General features: G+C 36.5%; 1 protein-coding gene across 2 annotated transcripts; it reads left to right on the top strand.

Annotated features, from left to right (window-relative positions):
- The first annotated feature begins 215 nt into the window (after positions 1–215).
- On the top strand, positions 216–23,340 carry CLIC2 (CLIC family member 2). Of its 2 annotated transcripts, none has more exons than XM_027099667.1 (6): positions 216–550; positions 6,858–6,967; positions 7,093–7,218; positions 21,092–21,198; positions 21,923–22,038; positions 22,796–23,340. In XM_027099667.1, exons 1-6 carry the CDS (start codon positions 494–496, stop codon positions 22,955–22,957), a joined length of 678 nt encoding a protein of 225 aa, XP_026955468.1. In that variant the 5' UTR covers positions 216–493; the 3' UTR covers positions 22,958–23,340. The 2 variants fall into 2 exon arrangements, with proteins under 2 accessions (XP_026955468.1, XP_026955466.1); XM_027099665.1 differs by having other exon boundaries at positions 219–550; positions 21,857–22,038.
- The last annotated feature ends 119 nt before the right edge of the window (positions 23,341–23,459 follow it).

The following is a 23,459-nucleotide window of genomic DNA, read 5'->3' as shown; positions in this document are numbered from 1 at the left end:
GGCCTTTTCCTGGAAGAGATTTTTGCTGCTGTCAGGTTACAAGAACAGCATAAGAGGCCATTTTCTGGGCATGGAGCCCAGGTTTCAAAGGGAAGCTCTAGAGAACATCTGGTCTGCTTGATATATCGAAACTGCATGTGTGTGTTTGTGTGTATGTGTTTCTCTCTGCTGACTCATAGCATTGAAGCGTCTTTGGAAACTCCCCCACCCTTCTAGCCAGCCAGTTTATACACACGCCATCGGCTCCTCCTTGATTCAAATGTTAGGTCAAGAGGAAGAAAGAGAACAAATTCAAGAGTTACTCTCAAGCATCTAGAATTTTCTGCACCTCTTGAAGAGAGACTAGCCCAGCTCTGACTATTACAAGCTGGACTTTCCTCTTAAAGCACAACCTTCATTTAAGCCTTTGGATAAAACTGGAAGAAAAGAATCTGTGAGTACTGTGGACTGCACAGAAGGCAGGGGGCTGAAAACTGGCAATAAAAACAGAAAGATGGCAGACCCGAGGCCCAGCAGTGAAACAGACCCTGAAATTGAGCTTTTTGTGAAGGTAAGTTTTCTAGCTATAATGAGAGCATACAGAATGTATTATTCCTTGACACTGGACCTCAGCTTTTTTTTTTAAGTCAACATTTCAGCTAGAGATAGGAAATAATTTTGTAATTTTATACCTACTCTGAGTCCTAGAAGAATACCTGGGTGTTTGGCTGCTCTTATATAACAATAGAAAAACACCCCATCTGGAAAAAGCAAGAAGATATGGTAGAAAGACAACTAGACTGGCTGGTAGTTAGAACAAGTTAATTGTATTATTAGTGACTTCCTATGTAACCTTGGACAAATCCCTCCCTCCCTCTTTGTTTTTCCATCTGTACAATAAAGGAGCCTGACAAAATGATCCTTAAGGGCTTTCCAGTTCTCATAATCTGTGTTTTATGAGATATGTTTTGGAAGGCCTGAATGTGGGGAGGAGAGGGCCAAGAATGGCCTGAGAGCCTCATTGCCACACATGGTCCAAATAGAGCTTTCAAAAATTCTCCCACAATGGATGAACATCACAGCAGGGTCAAACGGACACTAGAGGAGAAAAAAGCCAGGAGTCTGTGTGCCTGTTATATGAGTAGGAGTTTTTTTGCCTTGGCTTTTTTTTTTTTTAATGTCTTAACATTTCAGAAAAGCCCTTTGGAAAACCCCTAAAGCAGGAGAAAGGAACATGTGTTTCTAAATTAGCTCATCAAGAAAAAGAAAAATTTTGCACGGGTTATTCCAAGTAGAAATTACATAGTTTCCTAAATCCTTGCTTATATTAACTATTTTTCTCTATATTTTCATTGACTATTGGAAGTATTGAGGATGGTAATAATAAAAACAAACTCTTATATCATGCTTAACCCTTTTGTAACACTTTATGTATATTATCTCATTTAGTCCTAACATCTTAGAAGATAGGTTAATAGTAGTAAAGTAGTATCATCAGTAGCAGTGGTGGTAATAGTACTCAAAACTTTAGTAATATTGTCCTCATGATTTCTAGGTAAGTAAGCTAAGGAAATAAGGTTTAAGTAACTTGCCTCTAAAAACTACATCGCCTCTTGATGGCCTACAAAGGCATAAAATAAGGTGTGCTTACCAAATTTTAGGTTAAACATCTGTTGGCCAAAGTAATACTTTTACAATAATTTTAAAATATTTGACAACTGGTCACATATATACATCAAGGACATAATTAACCAGCCTTTACAAAATTATAGGAGACTCTTGAATTCCTGCATAGCAAAACAATCCAAGTAAGTGTTTGCTTGACTGTGGGGCATAAGAGCTACTTCTCCTATCTCTGGATTCTAGCAAAACATGTCACTGCTCAGACGCAACGTAAGTAAGCCTTAACTTCCTAACTGACTTCTTATAACTACCAATTCCAAACCAGAGGTAATAAGTCTCTTCATAGGGTAACTAGTTTCTTTTGTCTAAACTTGTTTATTCAATCCAATCAAACTCCTCTAACCAGTTGTTGGCATTGATCTGTGTGTTTATCTTCATAGACTTCCCGTAATTTGGATGGTAATCGAGACAGGGGAAGTTAGGAAATCACACGTTGGATGAGCAAATGTTAAATTAAATAATAACTTTCAGGTTAAAAACCTAATCATTTATTGAGTACTTATGGCAGGGGCTGTGCTAAGTGGTTTATTATTAACTCTATTTTATGGTTACAGAAACTAAAGCAAAAAGTAGCTAAGTAGCTTTGCATAAGGTCACATAGCTAGTAAATGGCAGGGTCAAGATTCCAGTCCCTTAAAATAGCTGTGCATAATTTTAATTCATTGTTTTCAACTTGGCACACTTTTTAGTAACATTTCCCAGGATTTCATTAGATGAAATCCTCTAGATGTTAGCTTATCTAATGACATTGATACAAGCCACAGATTTTCTGGAAGAACCTTTAGTATCATCTGATCTGGGTTTTTGTTTTGCTTTGCTTTGAGATGGATTCCAAAGATCTCTAGAAGTTTCATAGAAGAGGGGGAATAGGGGCTGAGAGGGGTGAAAATGTTAATGAGAAAATTTAAAAAGCACTACTGTTTACCAGTTGTATCTCCCTTATAATGTGGTATCTTTCTAAAGATTAAATGAGTCTGTAATTTCCCCAGCTATGTCTGGGGACCCTACCACAATTTCCCAATGCCACTGATGGGATCCCTACAAGAAAGTAAGTCCTTTCCTGACACAATTAAGAATTTATATCACACCCCCCATGTGTTCCATGGAGTGAGTGAAAACATTGCCTTTCAACTCTGAATGATTTCGGCAAGATTTATATCCAGGAACTAAGAACAAAGGATTTTCTAAAAGAACACATTTTGTTTTCTCTAAATGCAGAGTTTACCTTATTGGTTTGTTGTTCATTGATAGATGGAGTTTTTGTGTTCTCTACCAGTCTAAAATTAAGTTTTCATAGATTTGTACATAACATTATAGACTCTAACATTTGGGCCAAAATCCTGAATGTAATATTTTTGTCTTTATTGATAAATGTAAAATAGAAAAAGAGATGATACTCTTCTCTGAATGTTCAGACTATTTTCAAATTATCTTAGAACTATCATAAAGACTATTATAAAGACTGATTAATAAAAAATCCAATAAAACTATTAGATGGGATAAAGCAGTGTTTAAGGAGTGTGGATTGTGGAGTAGACAGTCCTGGATTAGCTACATGAGAAGAGTGTATGGGTCATCAACTCTTGTCTAGCTGAGTGTACTTGAGCAAGTCAGCTTCTCTGAACTTCAATTTCCTCATCTGTAAAACAAGAGTAATGACAGAACCTACCTCACAGGATCATCTTCATTATAAGCATTAAATAAAATAAATTTTTAAGACACAGTAGTTGTTAACATAGCAAACATTCAATAAATGTCAGATGTTCCAGCCATTACTATTTTTCATGTTTAGAAACATAGATCACAAACGCAAAGAGAAAAAGTTGTTTCGGTGAATGACCACATCGTGGTAGTTTTCACATCCATTTCTCCAGGAGGTGGGTCAAAAAGATCTTGCTGTGATTTTTGTCATAGAGTGTTCTGCCTATGTTTTCCTCTAAGAGTTTTATAGTGTCTGGCCTTACATTTAGGTCTTTAATCCATTTTGAGTTTATTTTTGTGTATGGTGTTAGGGAGTGTTCTAATTTCATTCTTTTACGTGTAGCTGTCCAGTTTTCCCAGCACCACTTATGGAAGAGCCTGTCTTTTTTCCATTGTATATTCATACATTTTGTGTAGTTGCACTTTAAATCAGCATTATTATAAACAGAAAAAAATTCAGTTTTCCTGTAAAATTGTGCTACATTTCCCCCACACCTCACTGTTTTGCCTTTCCTTTTGCCAAAGGCAACCCACCCTTCCTGCTGTATCTATTATCAGACTTCGTTCTTCTTCCTGCCTAATCAAGTTTCCATTCACTAACCCCAGTTATGATTGGATCTTTAGCCTGACTTCTGTTACAAAAGAAATTCAGCTGCCAAGGTGGTTGCCTCTTCCCATACCTCTTCACTCCCTGACGCCACAAAAGAGCAACAATAAACATTATTTCCTCTGTTGTACTCACTGCCAGGAAAAGGAAAATTTACCAAAAAATAAGAATTATGCCCAAGATCAAGGTGTCAGTATGGTCAGTTTCTGGTGAGAACTCTCTTCCTGGTTTATTATAGATAGGTGCCTTCTTGCTATGACCTTATATGCATAGTTGTTGGGGGAGATGAAGAAAGAGAGAAAGAAAAAGAGAGAGAGCGCTCTGGTTTCTTCTTATAAGGGCATTAATCGCATCGTAAGGGTTCTACCCTCATGACCTCATCTAAACCAATCACTTCCCAAACACCTCACCTCCAACTACCATCACGTTGGGGGACAGGGATTCAACATTTTAATTTGGGGGGAACACAATTCACAAATCCAAAGTAGATAGCAGTGCACTTCACAGGATTAGGAACTCTAAAGAGTAGGTAAGTGTGTGGAGTAAAGAAAAGGGAAAGAATTCACTTTGGGACATGTTGAGATTGAGGTGTCTATAACTTGGATCTCCCCTCAGGAGACAACATCAGCTATAGCCTTCTCAAGGAGAGGCTCCCCTTTCTTCCTCATTTCTATTACCACTGAGGGTGGCGATGAGGTAGATGTCTTTAGATGTCCTTGCTCCTCATTCTTGTTTCCAGACCATTCTATCTCTCCCATCCAGAGAAATATCTCGGTTGTCTCATAAAATCAGACTAAACCAACCACTACCCCTCCTTGTTATAGTAGTCTTCCCAATCCCAGGTCACTTTCCCTTACTTCTTAAGGATTTTATTTCCTGGATCATTGTCACACTCTTCAACACTATGCCTATCATAATTCTTGGTGATTTTAATATCTACACAAATGACCCTTCCAACACTCTGTCCTCTCACATCCTTGGCTTTCTGTCCTCCAGTGACCTTGTTCTTCATAATCTCTCAGGCACTCCCTTCCATGGTTATACCCTTACCTTTGTCATTGCAATGTCTGCAATCGCTGCATAATATCATTTATTTGAGGGGTTTTTTGTTCTTCTTTTTGAAATTTTCCATTTTAATACACTTTATTGAGGTATAATTTACATAAAGTAAGATGTGCTCATTTTTCACTGAAGTGTCTCTGATTTACAATGTGGTGTTAATTTCTGCTGTACAGCAAAGTGATTCAATTACATATATATATACACACATCCTTTTTCATATTCTTTTCCATTATGGTTTATCACAGGATATTGAATATAGTTTCCTGTGCTATACAGTAGGACCTTGTTGTTTATCCATTCTATATATAATAGTTTTCATCTACTAATCCCAAACTCCCAATCCATGCCTCTCCCATCCCCTGCCCCTCTTGGCAACCACAGTCTGCTCTCAATGTCTATGAGTCTGTTTCTATTTCATAGATAAGTTCATTTGTGTCATATTTTAGATTCCACATATAAGCCACATCTATATTTGTCTTTCTCTGTGTGGTTTATTTCCCTCAGTATGATAATCTCTAGGTACATCCATGTTGCTGCAAATGGCATTATTTCATTTTTTATGGCTGAGTAGTGTTCCATCATATATATATATATGGTATATATTATATATATACCATTCCATTATATATGTATATTATATATACCATTCCATTATATATATAATGGATATATATATATATCATATCTTCTTAATCCATTCATCTGTCAATGGACACTTAAGTTGCTTCCATGTCTTGGCTATTCTAAATAGTGCTGCTATGAGCATACAGGTGCATTTTCAAATTATAGTTTTGTCTGGATACATGCCCAGGAGTAGGATTGCTGTATCATATGGTAACTCTGTTTAAATTTTTTAAGGAACCTCCGTACTGTTCTCCATAGTGACTGCACCAATTTACGTTCCCACCAGCAGTGTAGGAGGGTTCCCTTTTCTCCACACCCTCTCCAGCATTTATTATTTGTAGACTTTTAATGATGGCCATTCTGACCAGTATGAGGTGGTACCTCATTGTAGTTTTGATTTGCCTTTCTCTAATAATTTGCTATGTTGAGCAAAAGATGAATTTTTAAATGAGTGGTGTTAAGACAACTATTAACTATTTGTAAAATAATAAAATAAAAATAATAAATCTGGAGTCCCAATACATTCCTTATGCCAAAATAAATTCTAAATAGATGAAACAAATGCAAAAATGAAACCGTAAAGTTACTAGAAGAAAACATGAGGGAACATCTTTATAGTAAAACAAAATAAGAAAGTAATTTTTTTCTTTGCAATCTTGATGTACATAACAGCTGTGTAAGCAGATCAGGAAAACCAGATTTCATAAAGGAAAACAATATAAGATTTTATGTAAAATTTTAATTTTACATAAGGCATTGTTTAAAAATTACATGTAACTTTATCAAAAAGAGTTAGTGTCTTTAGTATACAAGTAATTTTTCCAAAGTAATAAGGAAAAGGTCATCACCTTAATAGATAAATATAAAATTGTCATGAACAAACAAGTCACAGAATAAGGAAATCAAAGTTCCAATGAAAATACTGAATATACCTTTCAAGAAGGAAATTTGGCAGGATCTATGAAAATGGAAAATGAACATAGTCTTTAGTCAGCATTCTGTTGTTATGTACTCATCACTCTGGTAATTTTACATACAATGAAATTATTTGCTTCATTATCTCTCTCTGCCCACAGATGGTAGAATTCATGAGATTAAGGACTACCAACTTTGTCTCTAGCAACTAGCTTATTTCCCAGCAGGCACTCAATACATACTTATTGAGCAAATGAATGAATGAAGCCTTTCTTTATCTTAATAGGCTGGAAGTGATGGGGAGAGTATTGGAAACTGTCCCTTTTGCCAACGCCTTTTTATGATCCTCTGGCTTAAAGGAGTTAAATTCAATGTGACTACCGTTGACATGACCAGGTAAGACAAATCAGGACATGTTTCATTCTGGGGATTAAAATCAGTAGACACCAATACAATGTTGGTGTTTGCATAATGTGTACTTTATCTAGAGGCCTAACTCTGCTTATTTTCAATAATCATAGAAAGCCTGAAGAGCTGAAGGACTTAGCCCCAGGCACAAATCCTCCCTTCCTGATATATAACAAGGAGTTGAAAACAGACTTCATTAAAATTGAGGAGTTCCTAGAGCACACACTGGCTCCTCCAAGGTACAACATTTTTACAGGATATTATTGTTCTTGAGATAATCTATTTTATTGGCTTATTTATTGCAGATTGAGGATTCTTCTAAACATCTAACTCTTTTTCAATTTCAGACTTCTCTTTTGCTATCTTTCTAGAAAAGTTTGCAAAGATCCCCCGATCACTCCATGTATGATTAGAAAACTTTACTACATAATTATTTATTTAACATATGTAAAGCTATTAAAACTTTATGTGATGCAAGTAGTATATTAGGAATGGGCAAAGGATAGACTTGGAAATTTAGGGAGGACAAGTAAATTTAGGCCACATTTAATTTTATCCATGTTATCTGATCCATAATGAAGTTTGGGGACATTTATACTGACAGAAGTCAGACTTATTTTATTGTAGAGCCCTCAGAAGATCTACAATTTTGAAATAGCCTTTAATTCAGTCTGATCTCTTAGCTCTACAGGTTGAGAAATATTATGTCTATCACACATAAACTTCCCCCCTTCAACTTCAAATACACAAAGACAGTCAATATAATATTTCAAATTATTTTTAAAATGCATAGCTTGCTTAAAATAAGAAAGTAAATTCTCTGTAGTCTAGAAATAGAGAAGAAACCTATGGTGGGTTAGGAGCGAGGGCATGGGGTAATAGCACTGTATAGTCCATGAGGACTGGTCAGGACTAGTCCATTATACCACTGATGGCATGAAGATAGAACATACCCAACACAAGAAAACCAAGAAACAGGTCTCTCACAGTTAGCCAGAGGCCATAACTCCACTGTCTACACTTGAATGACAGCTGTATGTCTCTGCCCACCCAGGATAGTATCTGGAAACAATAAGCCTACTGTATTCATTTTTTATTTCTGTGCAACAAACTCAGTGTCTTAAAACGTCACTCACTTATTATCCCACAGTTTTCACTGGTCAGAAGTCTGGCTGTAAACTTAAAACTGCTCTAAAAAATAATGTCTTAATCATTACACATACATATGATAAATAAAAGGTTCTATCGGTCCAAAATTCTTCCTACCTAAGAAATTAGGGATACTATTTTAGATTCTTTTCTGTGTACCTATACTATGTCTCTTTCATCCATTATTGGTGGCTTCTTATATTTTAAGCACCGGCTCCAAGTGTTGAGTCTTATTTTGTTCTTTTCTCCTCATCTATCCTCCTCTACTACTGCCTCCCCTCAAACCATCTCTCCAACCTTTTCTTGCTCCCAAAGGTTAACTAGTGAAAAAATCTATTGTGTTATCTTTCCATACCCGTTTTTATGTTCATATAAGCACAATAACAAATTCCCTTTCCTTCCAGTTTTTTACCACTACAAACAGTGCTATAAATAACATCCTTGCTCATATGTCCTTATGTACTGGTGTATTTATTCCCGTGGAATAGATTTCCAGGAGTAAAATTCAAATGGTACATATCTTTTAAAATTTTTACTGCTTTATCCATCAGTGTATAAGTATACACTTTTCCCACATATCTGTAGTACTATGCGTTATCACTCTTTTAAAATTCATGGCAACCTGACGGGTGTAGTGATAGCTCACTGATACTTTAGTTTGCATTTCCCTGAATAATAGGTGAATTAGAACATCTTTACACATGTTGGTTGAGCATTTGGTTTTGTTCTGTGAATTACCTTGTCAAATTCTTCTGATTTTCTCTTAGCTTATGTATCATTTAGGGATTGCATTCAACTCTAACTAGAGGCCCAAAAAGTAGTGGTTTAGATAAATATGGGTTTTATTTTTCTTACATAATAAGACACCAAGAATGAGGCATTGTAGGGGTAGAATGACAGCTCCATAATTTCACTGGCGACCCAGGCTCTATCTAATATTTCTTTTCTGCCATTCTTCAGGTGAGTTTTCCAGTCTTAAGTTTAATTCACGGTGACAATATGTCTGCTGGAATTCCAGGCAACAGATCTAACTCCCACACAGGAAGAAGGAGAAGGGCAAAGGGCAAAAGATGCAAGTCAGCTTTAAGGAGGTTTCACAGAAGCCACATTCAACAATTTCCATTAACATCTCATTATTCAGAAGTAATTCACATAGTCATACCTAAATACAAAGGGAAGCTAGGAAACATAGTTTTCATCCATGTTTATTGCCATCCCTAATAAAATAAGATTCAGTTAATGAGAGACAGAGAGAGAGGGAGAGAGAGAGAGGGAGAAAGTGGTACATAACTGTGTTATCTTCCATATTCTGCCCCTCTGACCATCCAAATAAATGTGTGTATCCTTATTCCCATACATGGAACACACTTACTCCCAAGAGAGATAACTCCCAAGTCCCCTACAGTTACTGCATCCAGTTCAAAGTCCAGGATCTTTGAGTGATGCGCAACATCTCTCTTAGATATTAATGGTCGAACAGTCAGATAAATTAAAAGACAAGTTCTTTCCACCTTCTGCTTGACACATGCAATAGTCAGTGGTGGAGCAGGAATTGGATAACTGGAATAAAATTTTCCATTTTTAAAAGGAAATATAGGATAACACATCCCTGGTTCATAATAGTTACCATTGTTGGAGAAAACAGCTGGAAGATATATTCCAAGTTTTGGTGTTACAAACAATGCTAAAATGAACTTTCTTTTGACAAGGTCCTCCAGAGTGGTTATTTAGTCTGCCACATTGCTGAATACCAGAGCTCTTCCATATAATCTTTGTTTCATCTAAAATTTTAAAACCTGTTAGATACCCACATCAATGAAAATGGTGGAGTAGGGAACTCCAAAATGTCATCCCTCCATAATAACAATTAATAGCCCAGCAAAAGCTGTCAGAATCAACTTTGCCAGAACTCTGGAATCTAACCAAAAGTTTACAAGCAGCCTGGGGTTTCTTAATGAAGAATAAAGAAGCAAAATTTCAGTAAGAGAGCCCTGTGGCATTTTAGGTTACCCTGTTACCATCCTCAACTACTCAGTTCTTTAGAAGCCTTAAAGAGAGCAGTCCACATTGCAGAAACAGGTTGCTCGTACCAGAGGACAGGATATGGACCTTATTCTCAAATAACTGTGGTTGTGTGGTTTGACCTGGTGGCACCTCGAGGGATTGACTCAAGGGGTTGCCTTTTTTTTCACCTACTTTGGAGCTTCCTCAGGGCTGAGGCAGCTTCCCTGTTGGCACTCATGGAAGGCGTTTAGAAGCAAATGTATTAGCCACTGCCACATGGGACAAGGAATAAAACTTGGAGAAAGCAATAGACAAACTGAAAAGTCTGCAAATAAAAGAGGCTGAGATGGGACTTCCCTGGTGGTGCAGTGGTTAAGAATCTGCCTGCCAATGTAGGGGCCACAGGTTCAAGCCCTGGTCCAGGAAGATCCCACATGCCATGGAGCAACTAAGCCCATGTGCCACAACTACTGAGCCCACGTGCCAAAACTACTGAGCTCGCGAGCCACAACTACTGAAGTCCACGCACCTAGAGCCCATGCTCCGCAACAAGAGAAGCCACTACAATGAGAACCCCATGCACCGCAATGAAGAGTAGCCCCCGCTCGCTGCAACTAGAGAAAGCCTGCGTGCAGAAATGAAGACCCAACGCAGCCAAAAATAAATAAATAAATTTATTTTTTAAAAAATAAAGAGGCTGAGACACTTGGGAGATAGTGGAATAAGGGCTTTAAATTAATGTATTCCAGGGAATCTAGAAGTCCAAGCACATGCCCAAGTCTCGACCTATGCGCAGAAAAAACAACCTGAGAAGACTTTAAGCTTTCACTTCTGGCTAAATTCAGGCACCACACAAGTAGAAAGTGAAGGCTAAGGCAGAATTATAAACTGCATACCTAAGCATTGAAGGAGTACCCAAACACAGAGCCAGCTCACAAACACCAGGAGAGCTTTTTATCCCTTGGTTTGTTGTTTGTGTGTTTGTATCTTTGTTTGTTTTGCTTCCAGGAGTTTAAGGAAATTTCTGTCAAATCAATAACTGACCAAAGATAATGAGAAAAAGATTTCAGTGGCCACACACAAGAAAGAATAGACTTTACAAAAATACTTCAGAAAATTCACTAAACAAATAAACAACAACACTCAAAAAAAGCAACAACAAACCCTATTTGTTGGAAGGGAAGGGAAGAATCTGTTTTCCAGAGTTTCCACATTATAATATTAAAGTGTCCTATTTTCAAAATATATATATAAGGTATGTCAAAAAAAAAAAACAAGGGGCTTCCCTGGGGGCACAGTGGTTGAGAATCTGCCTGCTAATTCAGGGGACACGGGTTCGAGCCCTGGTCTGGGAGGATCCTACATGCCGCGGATCAACTAGGCCCATGAGCCACAACTACAGAGCCTGTGCGTCTGGAGCCTGTGCTCTGCAACAAGAGAGGCCGTGATAGTGAGAGGCCCACACACCACGATGAAGAGTGGCCCCCGCTTGCCACAACTAGAGATAGCCCTCGCACAGAAACGAAGACCCAACACAGCAAAAATAAATTAATTAATTGATAAACTCCTACCCCCAACATCTTCTTAAAAAAAAAAAACAAGAATGTGTGGCCCATTCACAGAAAAAAAGTAATTAATAGAAATTGTCCCTGAGGAAACAGGGACAAGGAAGAGAAAGACTTGTACATGAAGACTACAAACAATTGCTAAAATAACATCCTAGCTTCTCATGGTTTTCCAGCAATCATTACCTTATATATACATAACTCCAACCTTCCATCTTCACATAGCATTCTCCCTGTGTCTCTGTCTCTTCATAAAGTGTTCTTTTTTAAGGACACCAGTCATATTGGATTAATGGGCCCACCTTACTCCATATGGCCTCATCTTAACTATTACAGCTGTAACAATCCTATTTCAAAATAAGGTTACATTATGAAGTATTGGAGTTTATGACTTCAACATACCTTTTTGGGGGGACACAATTCAACCTATACAAATATCCCATGTTCATGGATTAGAAGACCTAATATATTAATGTAGAAATATTCCCCAAAGTGATCTATTAATTCAATGCAATACCAACCAAAATTCCAATGGTGTTTTTACAGAAATGAAAAAGCCAATCCTCAAATCCATATGGAATTGCAAGAGATCACAAATAGCTAAAATAAAGACAAAAAATTGGAGGACTCATGCTTCCTGATTTCAAAACTTACTACACAGCTACAGTAATCAAAACAATCAGTACTTGCATAATAATATACCATTGGAATAGAATTGAAAGTCCAAAAATAAACCCATACATCGGTGGTCAATTGATTTTCAAGAGTGCCAAAACCATTCCAGGGTGAAAGAATAGTCTCTCCAACAAGTGGTGCTGGGACAGCTAGATATTCACATTGGCATGCCAAAGAATAAAGTTATACCCTTACCTCACATCATATACCAAAATCAACTTAAAATATATCAGACCTAATGTGTGGATTAAAACTATAAAACATTTAGAAGAAAATATAGAGGTAACTCTTCAAGACCTTGTATTCGGCAATGGATTCTTAGATATAACACCAAAAGCACATACAGCAAAAGAAGAAAATAGAAAATAGAAAAGTTAGATGATCTGGAAGATAGAATAATGGAAATAACCCAATCAGAACAGTAGAAAGAAATTTTTTTTAATGAGGAACGTTTAAGAGACCTCTGAGACAACATCAAGTGTACTAATATTCACATTATAGGGATCCCCAAAGGAGAAAAGAGAGAAAGGGATAGAAAGGTATTTGATGAAATCATGGCTGAAAATTTCCTAAAGCTGATGAAGGAAAAAGATTTCCAGGTACAGGAAGCACAGAGACTCCCAAACAAGATAAACCCAAAGAGACCCACACCAACACATATCATAGTTAAAATGGCAAATTTTAAAGATAAAGAGAGAATTCTAAAGGCAGCAAGAGAAAAAGAATATTTTTTTTCCACTTAGAGAAGACGCTTTAACACTTCTTTTAGGGTTGGTTTAGTATTGGTGAGCTTTTTTAGTTTTTTCTTGTCTGAGAAGTTCTTTACCTCTCCTTCAATTCTGAATGATAACTTTGCTGGGTAGAGTATCCTAGGTTGTAGGTTTTCCCTTTCAGAACTTTAAATATATCATGTCACTCCCTTCTGGCCTGCAAAGTTTCTGCAGAAAAATAAGCTGATAGCCTTATGGCAGTTCCCTTGTATGTGACTAGTATCCAAAATATATAAAAGAACGCTTACAACTCACTAACAGAAAGCAAACAACCTAATTTTAAAATGGAAAGAGGATTTGAGTAGACAATTCTCCAGAGAATATATACAAGTGGCTAATAAGTACTTGCAAAGATACTTAATGTCATTAGTCATTATAGAAATGAAAATCAAAACCACAATGCCCATTTTTTCACACACACACTGTATTTTATTTTTACAAGAGATAAATAAACTGACACCAAGCATTGTAAATGGATGACCACAGCAATGATTGCAATTACCAAACACAAAACACACTCATACTATGTCATAATATTGACATTCAGTCCAGTAATCCTCCACTGTAACAACTCCTTTACTTTGCAGTGAAAATTGATTGTTATATTTTTTGCCTCTGAGCCCTTGTGGGATTTTTTTAAATTCAAACAGAAAGTCACAAAAATTATAATCATCCTCATCAGTTCACTCAGTCCCATGTAATTAATTTTTTTTCATCTTGATCTTTTGTTAGCACTTTTATGAATTCATTAGTTTTCCATTAGAGTTCTGAAAATGCTTATTCATTCAGTTCAGCAGTATAGTCAGTTACCAGAAATCTGTACTTGTCAGAGTCTTTTCCATGAATGCCTTGAAGATGAAACCCTTTTATAGGAACATTTCTGCATTTACAGAGAGTACACCCAGAACTGTCTGCAAATGACAAAAGACTTAAAAATGACCACAGTTAAAGATTTGATGATGGACTTCCCTGGTGGCGCAGTGGTTGAGAGTCTGCCTCCTGATGCAGGGAACACGGGTTCGTGCACCGGTCTGGAAAGATCCCACATGCCACGGAGCGGCTGGGCCCATGAGCCATGGCCGCTGAGCCTGCACATCCAGAGCCTGTGCTCCGCAACGGGAGAGGCCACAACAGTGAGAGGCCCACATACCACAAAAAAAAAAAAAAAAAAGATTTGATGAAAGTTCACAATAATTCAATTGACAAGGACAGTTAATTATTTCTGAGATATACATTTTAAAGTCATAACTAGAATTATGACTTATAACATTATACCAGAACATATAAGATTTTTAGAAATTTCATGAAATGTCTAAAATATTTATATTAACATATTTCCATACAAATAACCCAAAGGAAGTTTAGTATTAGTTGTTTTGTTTGTTTGTTTGTTATTTTTTGTACTGCAGGTTCTTATCAGCCATCAATTTTATACACATCAGTGTATACATGTCAATCCCAATCGCCCAATTCAGCACACCACCATCCCCACCCCACCGCGGTTTTCCCCCCTTGGTGTCCATATGTTTGTTCTCTACATCTGTGTCTCAACTTCTGCCCTGCAAACTGGTTCATCTGTACCATTTTTCTAGGTTCCACATACATGCATTACTATACGATATTTCTTTTTCTCTTTCTGACTTACTTCACTCTGTATGACAGTCTCTAGATCCATCCACGTCTCAACAGATGACTCAGTTTTGTTCCTTTTTATGGCTAATATTCCATTGTACATATGTACCACAACTTCTTTATCCATTCATCTGTTGATGGGCATTTAGGTTGCTTCCATGACCTGGCTATTGTAAGTAGTGCTGCAATGAACATTGGGGTGCATGTATCTTTTGGAATTATGGTTTTCTCTGGGTAGATGCCCAGTAGTTGGATTGCTGGATCATATGGTAAATCTATTTTTAGTTTTTTAAGGAACCTCCATACTGTTCTCCATAGTGGCTGTATCAATTTACATCCCAACCAACAAGTGCAAGAGGGTTCCCTTTTGTCCACACCCTCTCCAGCATTTGTTGTTTCTAGATTTTCTGATGATGCCCATTCTAACTGGTGTGAGGCGATACCTCATTGTAGTTTTGATTTGCATTTCTCTAATAATTAGTGATGTTGAGCAGCTTTTCATGTGCTTCTTGGCCATCTGTATGTCTTCTTTGGAGAAATGTCTATTTAGGTCTTCTGCCCATTTTTGGATTGGGTTGTTTGTTTCTTTAATATTGAGCTGCATGAGCTGTTTATATATTTTGGAGATTAATCCTTTGTCCATTGATCCATTTGCAAATATTTTCTCCCATTCTGAGGGTTGTCTTTTCATCTTGTTTACGGTTTCATTTGCTGTGCAAAAGCTTTGAAGTTTCCTTAGGTCCCATTTGTTTATTTTTGTTTTTATTTCCATTACTCTAGGAGGTGGATCCAAAAAGATCTTGCTGTGATTTATGTCGAAGAGTGTTCTTCCTATGTTTTCCTCTAAGAGTTTTATAGTGTCTGGTCTTACATTTAGGTCTCTAATCCATTTTGAGTTTATTGTTGTGTATGCTGTCAGGGAGTGTTCTAATTTCATTCTTTTACATATAGCTGTCCAGTTTCCCAGCACCACTTATTGAAGAGACTGTCTTTTCTCCATTGTGTATCTTTGCATCCTTTGTCATAGATTAGTTGACCATAGGTGCGTGGGTTTACCTCTGGGCTTTCTATCTTGTTCCATTGATCTATGTTTCTGTTTTTATGCCAGTACCATATTACCTTGATTACTGTAGCTTTGTAGTATAGTCTGAAGTCAGGGAGTCTGATTACTCCAGCTCCGTTTTTTTCCCTTAAGACTGCTTTGGCTATTCGGAGTCTTTTGTGTCTCCATACAAATTTTAAGATGATTTGTTCTAGTTCTGTAAAAAAAATGCCATTGGTAATTTGATAGGGATTGCATTGAATCTGTAGATTGCTTTGGGTAGTATAGTCATTTTCACAATATTGATTCTTCCAATCCAAGAACATGGTATATCTCTGCATCTATTTGTATCATCTTTAATTTCTTTCATCAGTGTCTTATAATTTTCTGCATACAGGTCTTTTGTCTCCTTAGGTAGGTTTATTCCTAGGTATTTTATTCTTTTTGTTGCAATGGTAAATGGGAGTGTTTTCTTGATTTCACTTTCAGATTTTTCAACATTAGTGAATAGGAATGCCAGAGATTTCTGTGCATTAATTTTGTATCCTGCTACTTTACCAAATTTGTTGATTAGCTCTAGTAGTTTTCTGGTAGCATCTTTAGGATTCTCTATGTATAGTATCTTGTCATCTGCAAACAGTGACAGCTTTACTTCTTCTTTTCTGATTTGGATTCCTTTTATTTCTTTTTCTTCTCTGATTTCTGTGGCTAAGACTTCCAAAACTATGTTGAATAATAGTGGTGAGAGTGGGCAACCTTGTCTTGTTCCTGATCTTAGTGGAAATGGTTTCAGTTTTTCACCATTGAGGATGATGTTAGCTGTAAGTTTGTCATATATGGCCTTTATCATGTTGAGATAATTTCCTTCTATGTCTACTTTCTGGAGGGTTTTTTATCATAAATGGGTATTGAATTTTGTCAAAAGCTTTCTCTGCATCTATTGAGGTGATCATATGGTTTTTCTTCTTCAATTTGTTAATATGGTGTATCACATTGATTGATTTGTGTGTATTGAAGAATCCTTGCATTCCTGGGATAAACCCCACTTGATCATGGTGTATGATCCTTTTAATGTGCTGTTGGATTCTGTTTGCTAGTATTTTATTGAGGATTTTTGCATCTATGTTCATCAGTGACATTGGCCTGTAGTTTTCTTTCTTTGTGACCACTTATTGAAGACACTGTCTTTTCTCTATTGTATATTTTTGTCTCCTTTGTTGTAGATTATTTGACCATATGTGTGTGGGTTTATTTCTTGGTTCTCTATTCTATTCCACTGATTTATGTCTGTTTTTGTTCCAGTACCACACTGTTTTGATTACTGTAGCTTTGTAGTATAGTCTGATGTCAGAGACTGTGATACCTCCAGCTTTGTTCTTTTCTTTCTCAAGATTGTTTTGGTATTTGGGGGTCTTTTGTGGTTCCATGTAAATTTTAGGATTATTTGTTCTTAGTTCTGTGGAAAATGTCAGGGTATTTTGATAGGGATTGCATTAAAACTGTAGATTGCTTGGGTAGTGTGGACATTTTAACAATAGTAATTCTTCCAATCCAAGAACACAAGATGTTTTTCCATTTCTTTGTATCATTTTCAAATTCCCTCATCAATGTTTATAGTTTTTAGAGTATAGGTGTTTCACCTCCTTGGTTAATTTTTTCTGAGGTATTTTATTCTTTTTGACATACTTGTAAGTTGGATTGTTTCCTTAATTTCTCTTTCTAATAGTTCTTTATTAGAGTATAGAAAAGCAACAGATTTCTGTATATTAATCATGTATCCTGCAACTTTAGTGTATTCATTTCTTAGTTCTAATACATATTCAAACAGAAACACGTGCACAAATGTTCATAGCAACAGTATTTACACTAGATAAAAGCTGAAAACAACACAAATGTCCATCAACTGATTACCAGATAAACAAAATGTGGTATATCCATACAATGAAATATTATTCATCCATAAAAAGGAATGAAGTGCTGATACATACTAGAATAAGGATGAGCCTTGAAGCATTATACTAAGTGAAAGAAGCCAAACACAAAAGGCCATGCATTTTATGATTCCATTTACATGAAATGTCCAGTATAAACAAGTCCATAGAGACAGAAAGATTAGTGATTCTAGGAGTGAATGGGGAGTAACTGCTTAATGGGAACACAGCTTCCTTTTTGAGTGATGAAAATGTTCTGGAACTAGATAGGGGTGATGGGTGCACAACACTGTGAATGTACTAAAAATCTCAATGAATTGTACACTTTAAAATGGTTTAAATGGTGAGTTTCATATTATGTGAATTTTACCTCAATTTACAAAATACTATTGGGTTTTAATTGAAATCACATTTAATTTGTATTACTATTTATACAAATTTCATTTTTATGATGTGACTTCTTCCCATCAGAGGACATGATTTGAGTATTTGTTTGGGTATCATCTTATGTTCTTTTTTAAAAATCGAGGTATAGGGCTTCCCTGGTGGCACAGTGGTTGAGAGTCCACCTGCCGATGCAGGGGACACGGGTTCGCGCCCCGGTCCGGGAAGATCCCACGTGCCACGGAGTGGCTGGGCCCGTGAGCCATGGCCGCTGAGCCTGCGCGTCCGGAGCCTGTGCTCCGTGAAGGGAGAGGCCACATCAGTGAGAGGCCCGCGTATCAAAAAAAAAAAAAAAATTGAGGTATAACTGTCATATAACATTGTGTAAGTTTAAGGTATACAACAAATTGATTCGATACATTTATATAGTGCAAAATGATCACCACCATAGCATCAGCTAACACCTCTATTCCATAATTATCATTTATTTTTAGTCATGATAATGGTTAAGATCTAGTCTATTAGCAACTTTGAAGTTTATAATATAGTATTGTTGACTATAATCACTATGCAGCGGATTCGACTTCTTGGATTTATTTACTAGTTGAAAGTTTTTACTCTTAAATAACATCTCCCCAATTCCTCCAGCCCCCAGCATTCTACTCTCTATATTTATGAGTTTGGCTTTTTTAGAGTGTACATATAAGTGATTCATACAGTATTTGTCTTTCTCTGTCCGACTTCACTTACTATAGTGCTCTCAAGATCCATTCATGTTGGCATAAATGGCAGGATTTCCTTCTTTCTCATGGCTAATATTCCATTTTGTGTGTGTGTGTGTGTGTGTGTGTGTAAAACCACATCTTCTTTATCTATTCATCCACTGATGGACACTTAGGTTATGAACCTAAATGTCTGTCTTATGTTCTTTGATGAGATTTTGTAGTGTTTTTTTTATATTGATTCTATACCTTTTGCATTAAATTATTTCTAAATATTTTAGACTTTTGTCACTATTGTAAGTGGAATATGCTACTAATATCCATTTCGTTCTGGTTATTGCTAACGTAGAAAAGCTATTTCTTTAATGTTTGATTTGTATTTAGCCATCTTACCAAAATAGCTCATTAATTCTAGTAATTGTTTTTCTATACTTTCTTGGTTTTTCTAAGTATACAATTATATTGTTACTTCTCTTACAATAATTATACTGATTGCTTTATGTTGTTGTCTTCCTCCACTTGCTAAATCCTCAAAAAAATGTCAACTATAATAGTAATTGTAGGCATTTCTGTCTTGTTCCTAAACTTAATGTAAAAACTGTAGAGTCACCGTTTAGAATGATGTTTTTTCTCGTCTTACTGATCAGTACATTCAGCACAATGTTGAAGTGCAGTAGTGATCATGATTATCTTCATCATTTACTGATTTTAAAGGAAATAGGGCTAACATTTCACCATTTAAAATGATGCTTGCTGAAAATTTTTGATGGATACTTTTGACCAAGTTAAAGAAATTAATAAATTCATTTAACAAATATTTACTGAATACTTAATAAGTGTCAGGTACTATTCTAGGCACTTGGGACACATCAGTGAATAAAATGGGCAAAAGCTCTCTGCCCTAGATGAGCTTACATTTTAGTTAAGGAAGACAGCAAATAAGCAAGATAAAAAGCAAAATATAAACTATTTTAGATGATGATAAATACTAAGAAAAAGTAAAGCAAGGGAGGGAAGTAGTGAGTGTTAGGGCCAGGGGAGAGGTTGCAATGTCCGATAAGGTGGCCAGAGAAAGTCCTCACTTAGGAGGATATATCAGATTAAAATACCTGAAAGAAGAGGGGGAGAGGGCCATGTGCATAAATGAGGGAAAGCACTTTATTTAGGGGCAGACCAAGTGAAAAGGACCTGGGGTGGGAGCTTGTCAGGCCTATTTGAAGAAGAGCAAGGAGGTCAGTGTGAAGTGAAGTAAGGAAGAGAGCAAGAAGAGATGAGAGCAGAAGGTAAGCTTGGGTCAGATCACACTGGCCCTTGTAGACCACTGTGAAGACTTGGGCTCTGAGTGAATGATATGGAGACATTGCAAGGTAATGAGTAGGAAAGAGAAATGATATGACTTAAGTTTTAACATGACTGCTCTGGCAGCAGGTGGAGAATATCCTGGGAGTGTGAGGGATAAGCATGGGAGAGGGGGGATAATCAAAAAGTGTTGCAGTAATATAGGCTTTGGACCAGGCAGGGAGCAGTGGAGGTGGTGAGTAGTGGACAGATTCTGGATACATTTTGAAAGGTAGTCTGGCTGGAGTTGCTAATGGATCAAATGTGGGCATGGAGAGAAAGAGGGATCAAAGAAGATGGCTAAGTGTTTGGCTCAACCATTTCTAGTTGCTAGTGTGGGGTTTTATGAATAGGAATTGATTTTCACTGAACACTTTTGGGGCATCTATTCATGACCATACGGTTTTCCTTATTTAATTTGTTAATGTGGTAAATTACATTATTACATTACTTTAATTTATTATGCTAAATTAACTTTGTATTACTAAGAGGAGGACATCTTGGCTACTTTTCCCCCATCCTCTCCATCCTCTTTATTCTTTTATGTATTTTGTTATTTGAAGCCATGTTTTTTCCTACTACTTATCTTTGAAAATGTATTACCACCATATCTTCTGCCAAACAGGCTTTTAGGAGCAAGTATGGGGACCCAACAGCCATTTGAAACATTGTTTCTATAGATAAATGAGCTTTGAATTCCAAACAGCTGGTTTCCCTGTGAACTTTAGAAGCTAAAGTATTCTCAGAGTGGGAAAAAAACATATTTCCAGTGAAAGGTTTCTCAGCACCTTCAGTTTCCAGCACAATTTTCCAAAACTTCTCTCAGTAGAGTGCAACAAAGACACCAGGTCTACGTCTTGTTATGGGTGAATGTTATGTGCAGTGATGTTTCTTTTTAAGGTATCCTCACCTGAGTCCCAAGAACAAGGAGTCTTTTGATGTGGGCTGTAACCTCTTTGCCAAGTTTTCTGCATACATTAAGAACGCACAAAAGGAGGCAAATAAGAGTAAGATACCTTTCTTTAAGTCTTTTCGTTTTTATCACTCACATGCTCACTCTCATATTCTGACTCAACTAAAATAGGACTTTCCTGAATATATAGTATATATTGGGGAATACTCTTCATCTCACTCTCTGTTCTCTCTTCTGAAATTCCTTGCATGAAGTTTTATTGGATTTAGAATCTAATATTCAATATAGGAATCACCAACTTAGCTCTATTAGAACATTGACATGCCAGGGGTGAACTAACTGCTGAACTGTATTTCTTAACCCCCCCAACTTTCCCAGTCTTGTGTACCTTTAAGGTTTCTTAAACCATAGCACCTACCATTTCTCACAAACACTCTCGAATAGGTTTACTATTCTCTGAATCATGAGAGCTATTAGTCTCTGATTCCACTTTCTGACTCTTCTTGAGTGATAATATATATTACCTTTCTTTTTCTTTGACTCTCCTCCCAATTTACCTCCTCAAGAAGAGTCCAAAAATATGTCTACTCACCATTTGATTAAACATCTGATTCTGTCTTATCAGTGGGTAGTTGAGCATTCTAGTTAAGTATATAGAGATGTCTAAATGTGTGAAAAGCATATTGGGAATGTATTTAGTCATGAAGACTGCACATTTATATATAAGCAACCCTTTGACTTCATTGCCTCAGATTTTGAAAAATCTCTGCTCAAAGAATTTAAGCGTCTGGATGACTACTTGAACACCCCACTTCTAGATGAAATTGATCCAGACAGTGCTGAGGAGCTCACAGTTTCCAGAAGATTGTTCTTGGATGGGGATCAGCTGACACTGGCTGACTGCAGTTTGTTACCCAAACTGAACATTATTAAAGTAAGTCTTCATAGGGCAGGCTGAATGATTGAGAGGAGTTCGGGAGTTGCCAACAGGAAGCACAGTGACCATTCAGTGTGAGTTTTTATATGAGGGCTTTGTCATCATCATTATGCATAGGGTATGTCTCCTTTTTCTCCTCAGAGGAAAAATCCATAATGATCTTCTCTGGGAAGCATAAAAACTTCTTGTTTCTTTCTTCCTAAATCAGAAGGTGTTTTCCACTGTCTTGTCTATAAAACAAGGGTAATAGTACCCATTTCACAGAACTGTTGAGAAAATTAAATTAAGGCATATGGAATATTAGAAAAGTGTCTGGATCATAACAAGTGATAATAAAGTGAGCTATTAATATTATTATTAACTAATTGTTCATTTAACAAGTTTTTATTGAACAGACCTTATTTTATCTCAGGTCCTATGCCAGACACAAAGAATACATAAAGAAGTAAGACACTGTCGAACCCTAAACAGTGAAAAGATCTGTGCTCTTTTTCTGTGCTTCCTTCTTCTAAACATTCATAATTAAATACACCATAAATATAATAAAAATGATTACAAGCATGGAGTTTTGTCTACATTTGTAGACAAAACATTAAAATAGTAAATCCAAGATTCTTTAAGTTTATTTTGTAGTACTTTTTGTGTAGGTAACACGTCCTCAATGATCCTAATTTTTGACATATGTTTTTACACACTAGGCATTTTACTGATGCCCCTACCAATTGCTTTTTCCTCTTTTTTTCCAAAACCTTAGGTTGCTGCAAAGAAATACCGTGATTTCGACATTCCAGGAGAATTCTCAGGAGTCTGGCGCTATCTCCACAATGCCTATGCCCGTGAAGAATTTACCCACACGTGTCCTGAAGACAAAGAAATTGAAAATACCTATGCAAGTGTGGCTAAGCAAAAGAGTTAGGACAGCTCTTTCAGTAGAAAAACCTCTCTTTTCACTTGTTATCATATTAGAAAATCTTTTGGAAATAAGAATATGGAAAATATGGTTTCCTCTATCCAACTTTCTTATGAAAAAGAATGCTATATTTTCTGTATCTAGTTAATCCAAACTATCTGCTCACTGTGTATTCTAAAGGTCTTCATATTTTCATTTTGCCTTTTAATTCCCATGGCACAACCACTGCGATCTTAAATGATATGGAAAGTATCAATATCTTTCGCTGGAATGCATCATGTGTGCAAGCTCAACAGATGGCTGAAGTTACAAATGACATACAGTCACAGTCTCAAACTGTTCCTTAGAAATATTTACATCTAAATCATTAAAACAATTTTACTAAGAAATTTGACTGACCAAAAGTTCTTGTTGCTGTCCATTAAAGGGTAAAGTAAACCATTCTTAAAGGATAATCACAAATCTTTCTACAGAATTTAAAATGTTCCATTACTATATGTACTCAAAT

Source organism: Aethalodelphis obliquidens, unplaced genomic scaffold, assembly GCF_003676395.1.
Source record: "Aethalodelphis obliquidens isolate GAN/ISIS:26980383/991018 unplaced genomic scaffold, ASM367639v1 scaffold136, whole genome shotgun sequence".
Classification (NCBI taxonomy): Eukaryota; Metazoa; Chordata; class Mammalia; order Artiodactyla; family Delphinidae; genus Aethalodelphis; species Aethalodelphis obliquidens.
The sequence above is the reverse complement of the archived record's forward strand: the minus strand, read 5'-3'. Positions and strand labels throughout refer to the sequence as shown.

Bases quoted from the DNA above. Each gene is read 5' to 3' on its own strand.
- CLIC2 (XM_027099665.1), top strand. From the start codon at position 494: ATGGCAGACCCGAGGCCCAGCAGTGAAACAGACCCTGAAATTGAGCTT. The intron at 551-6,857 runs GTAAGTTTTCTA...TTATCTTAATAG, and splicing joins AAATTGAGCTTTTTGTGAAG to GCTGGAAGTGATGGGGAGAG. The intron at 7,219-21,091 runs GTACAACATTTT...TTTCTTTTTAAG, and splicing joins CACACACTGGCTCCTCCAAG to GTATCCTCACCTGAGTCCCA.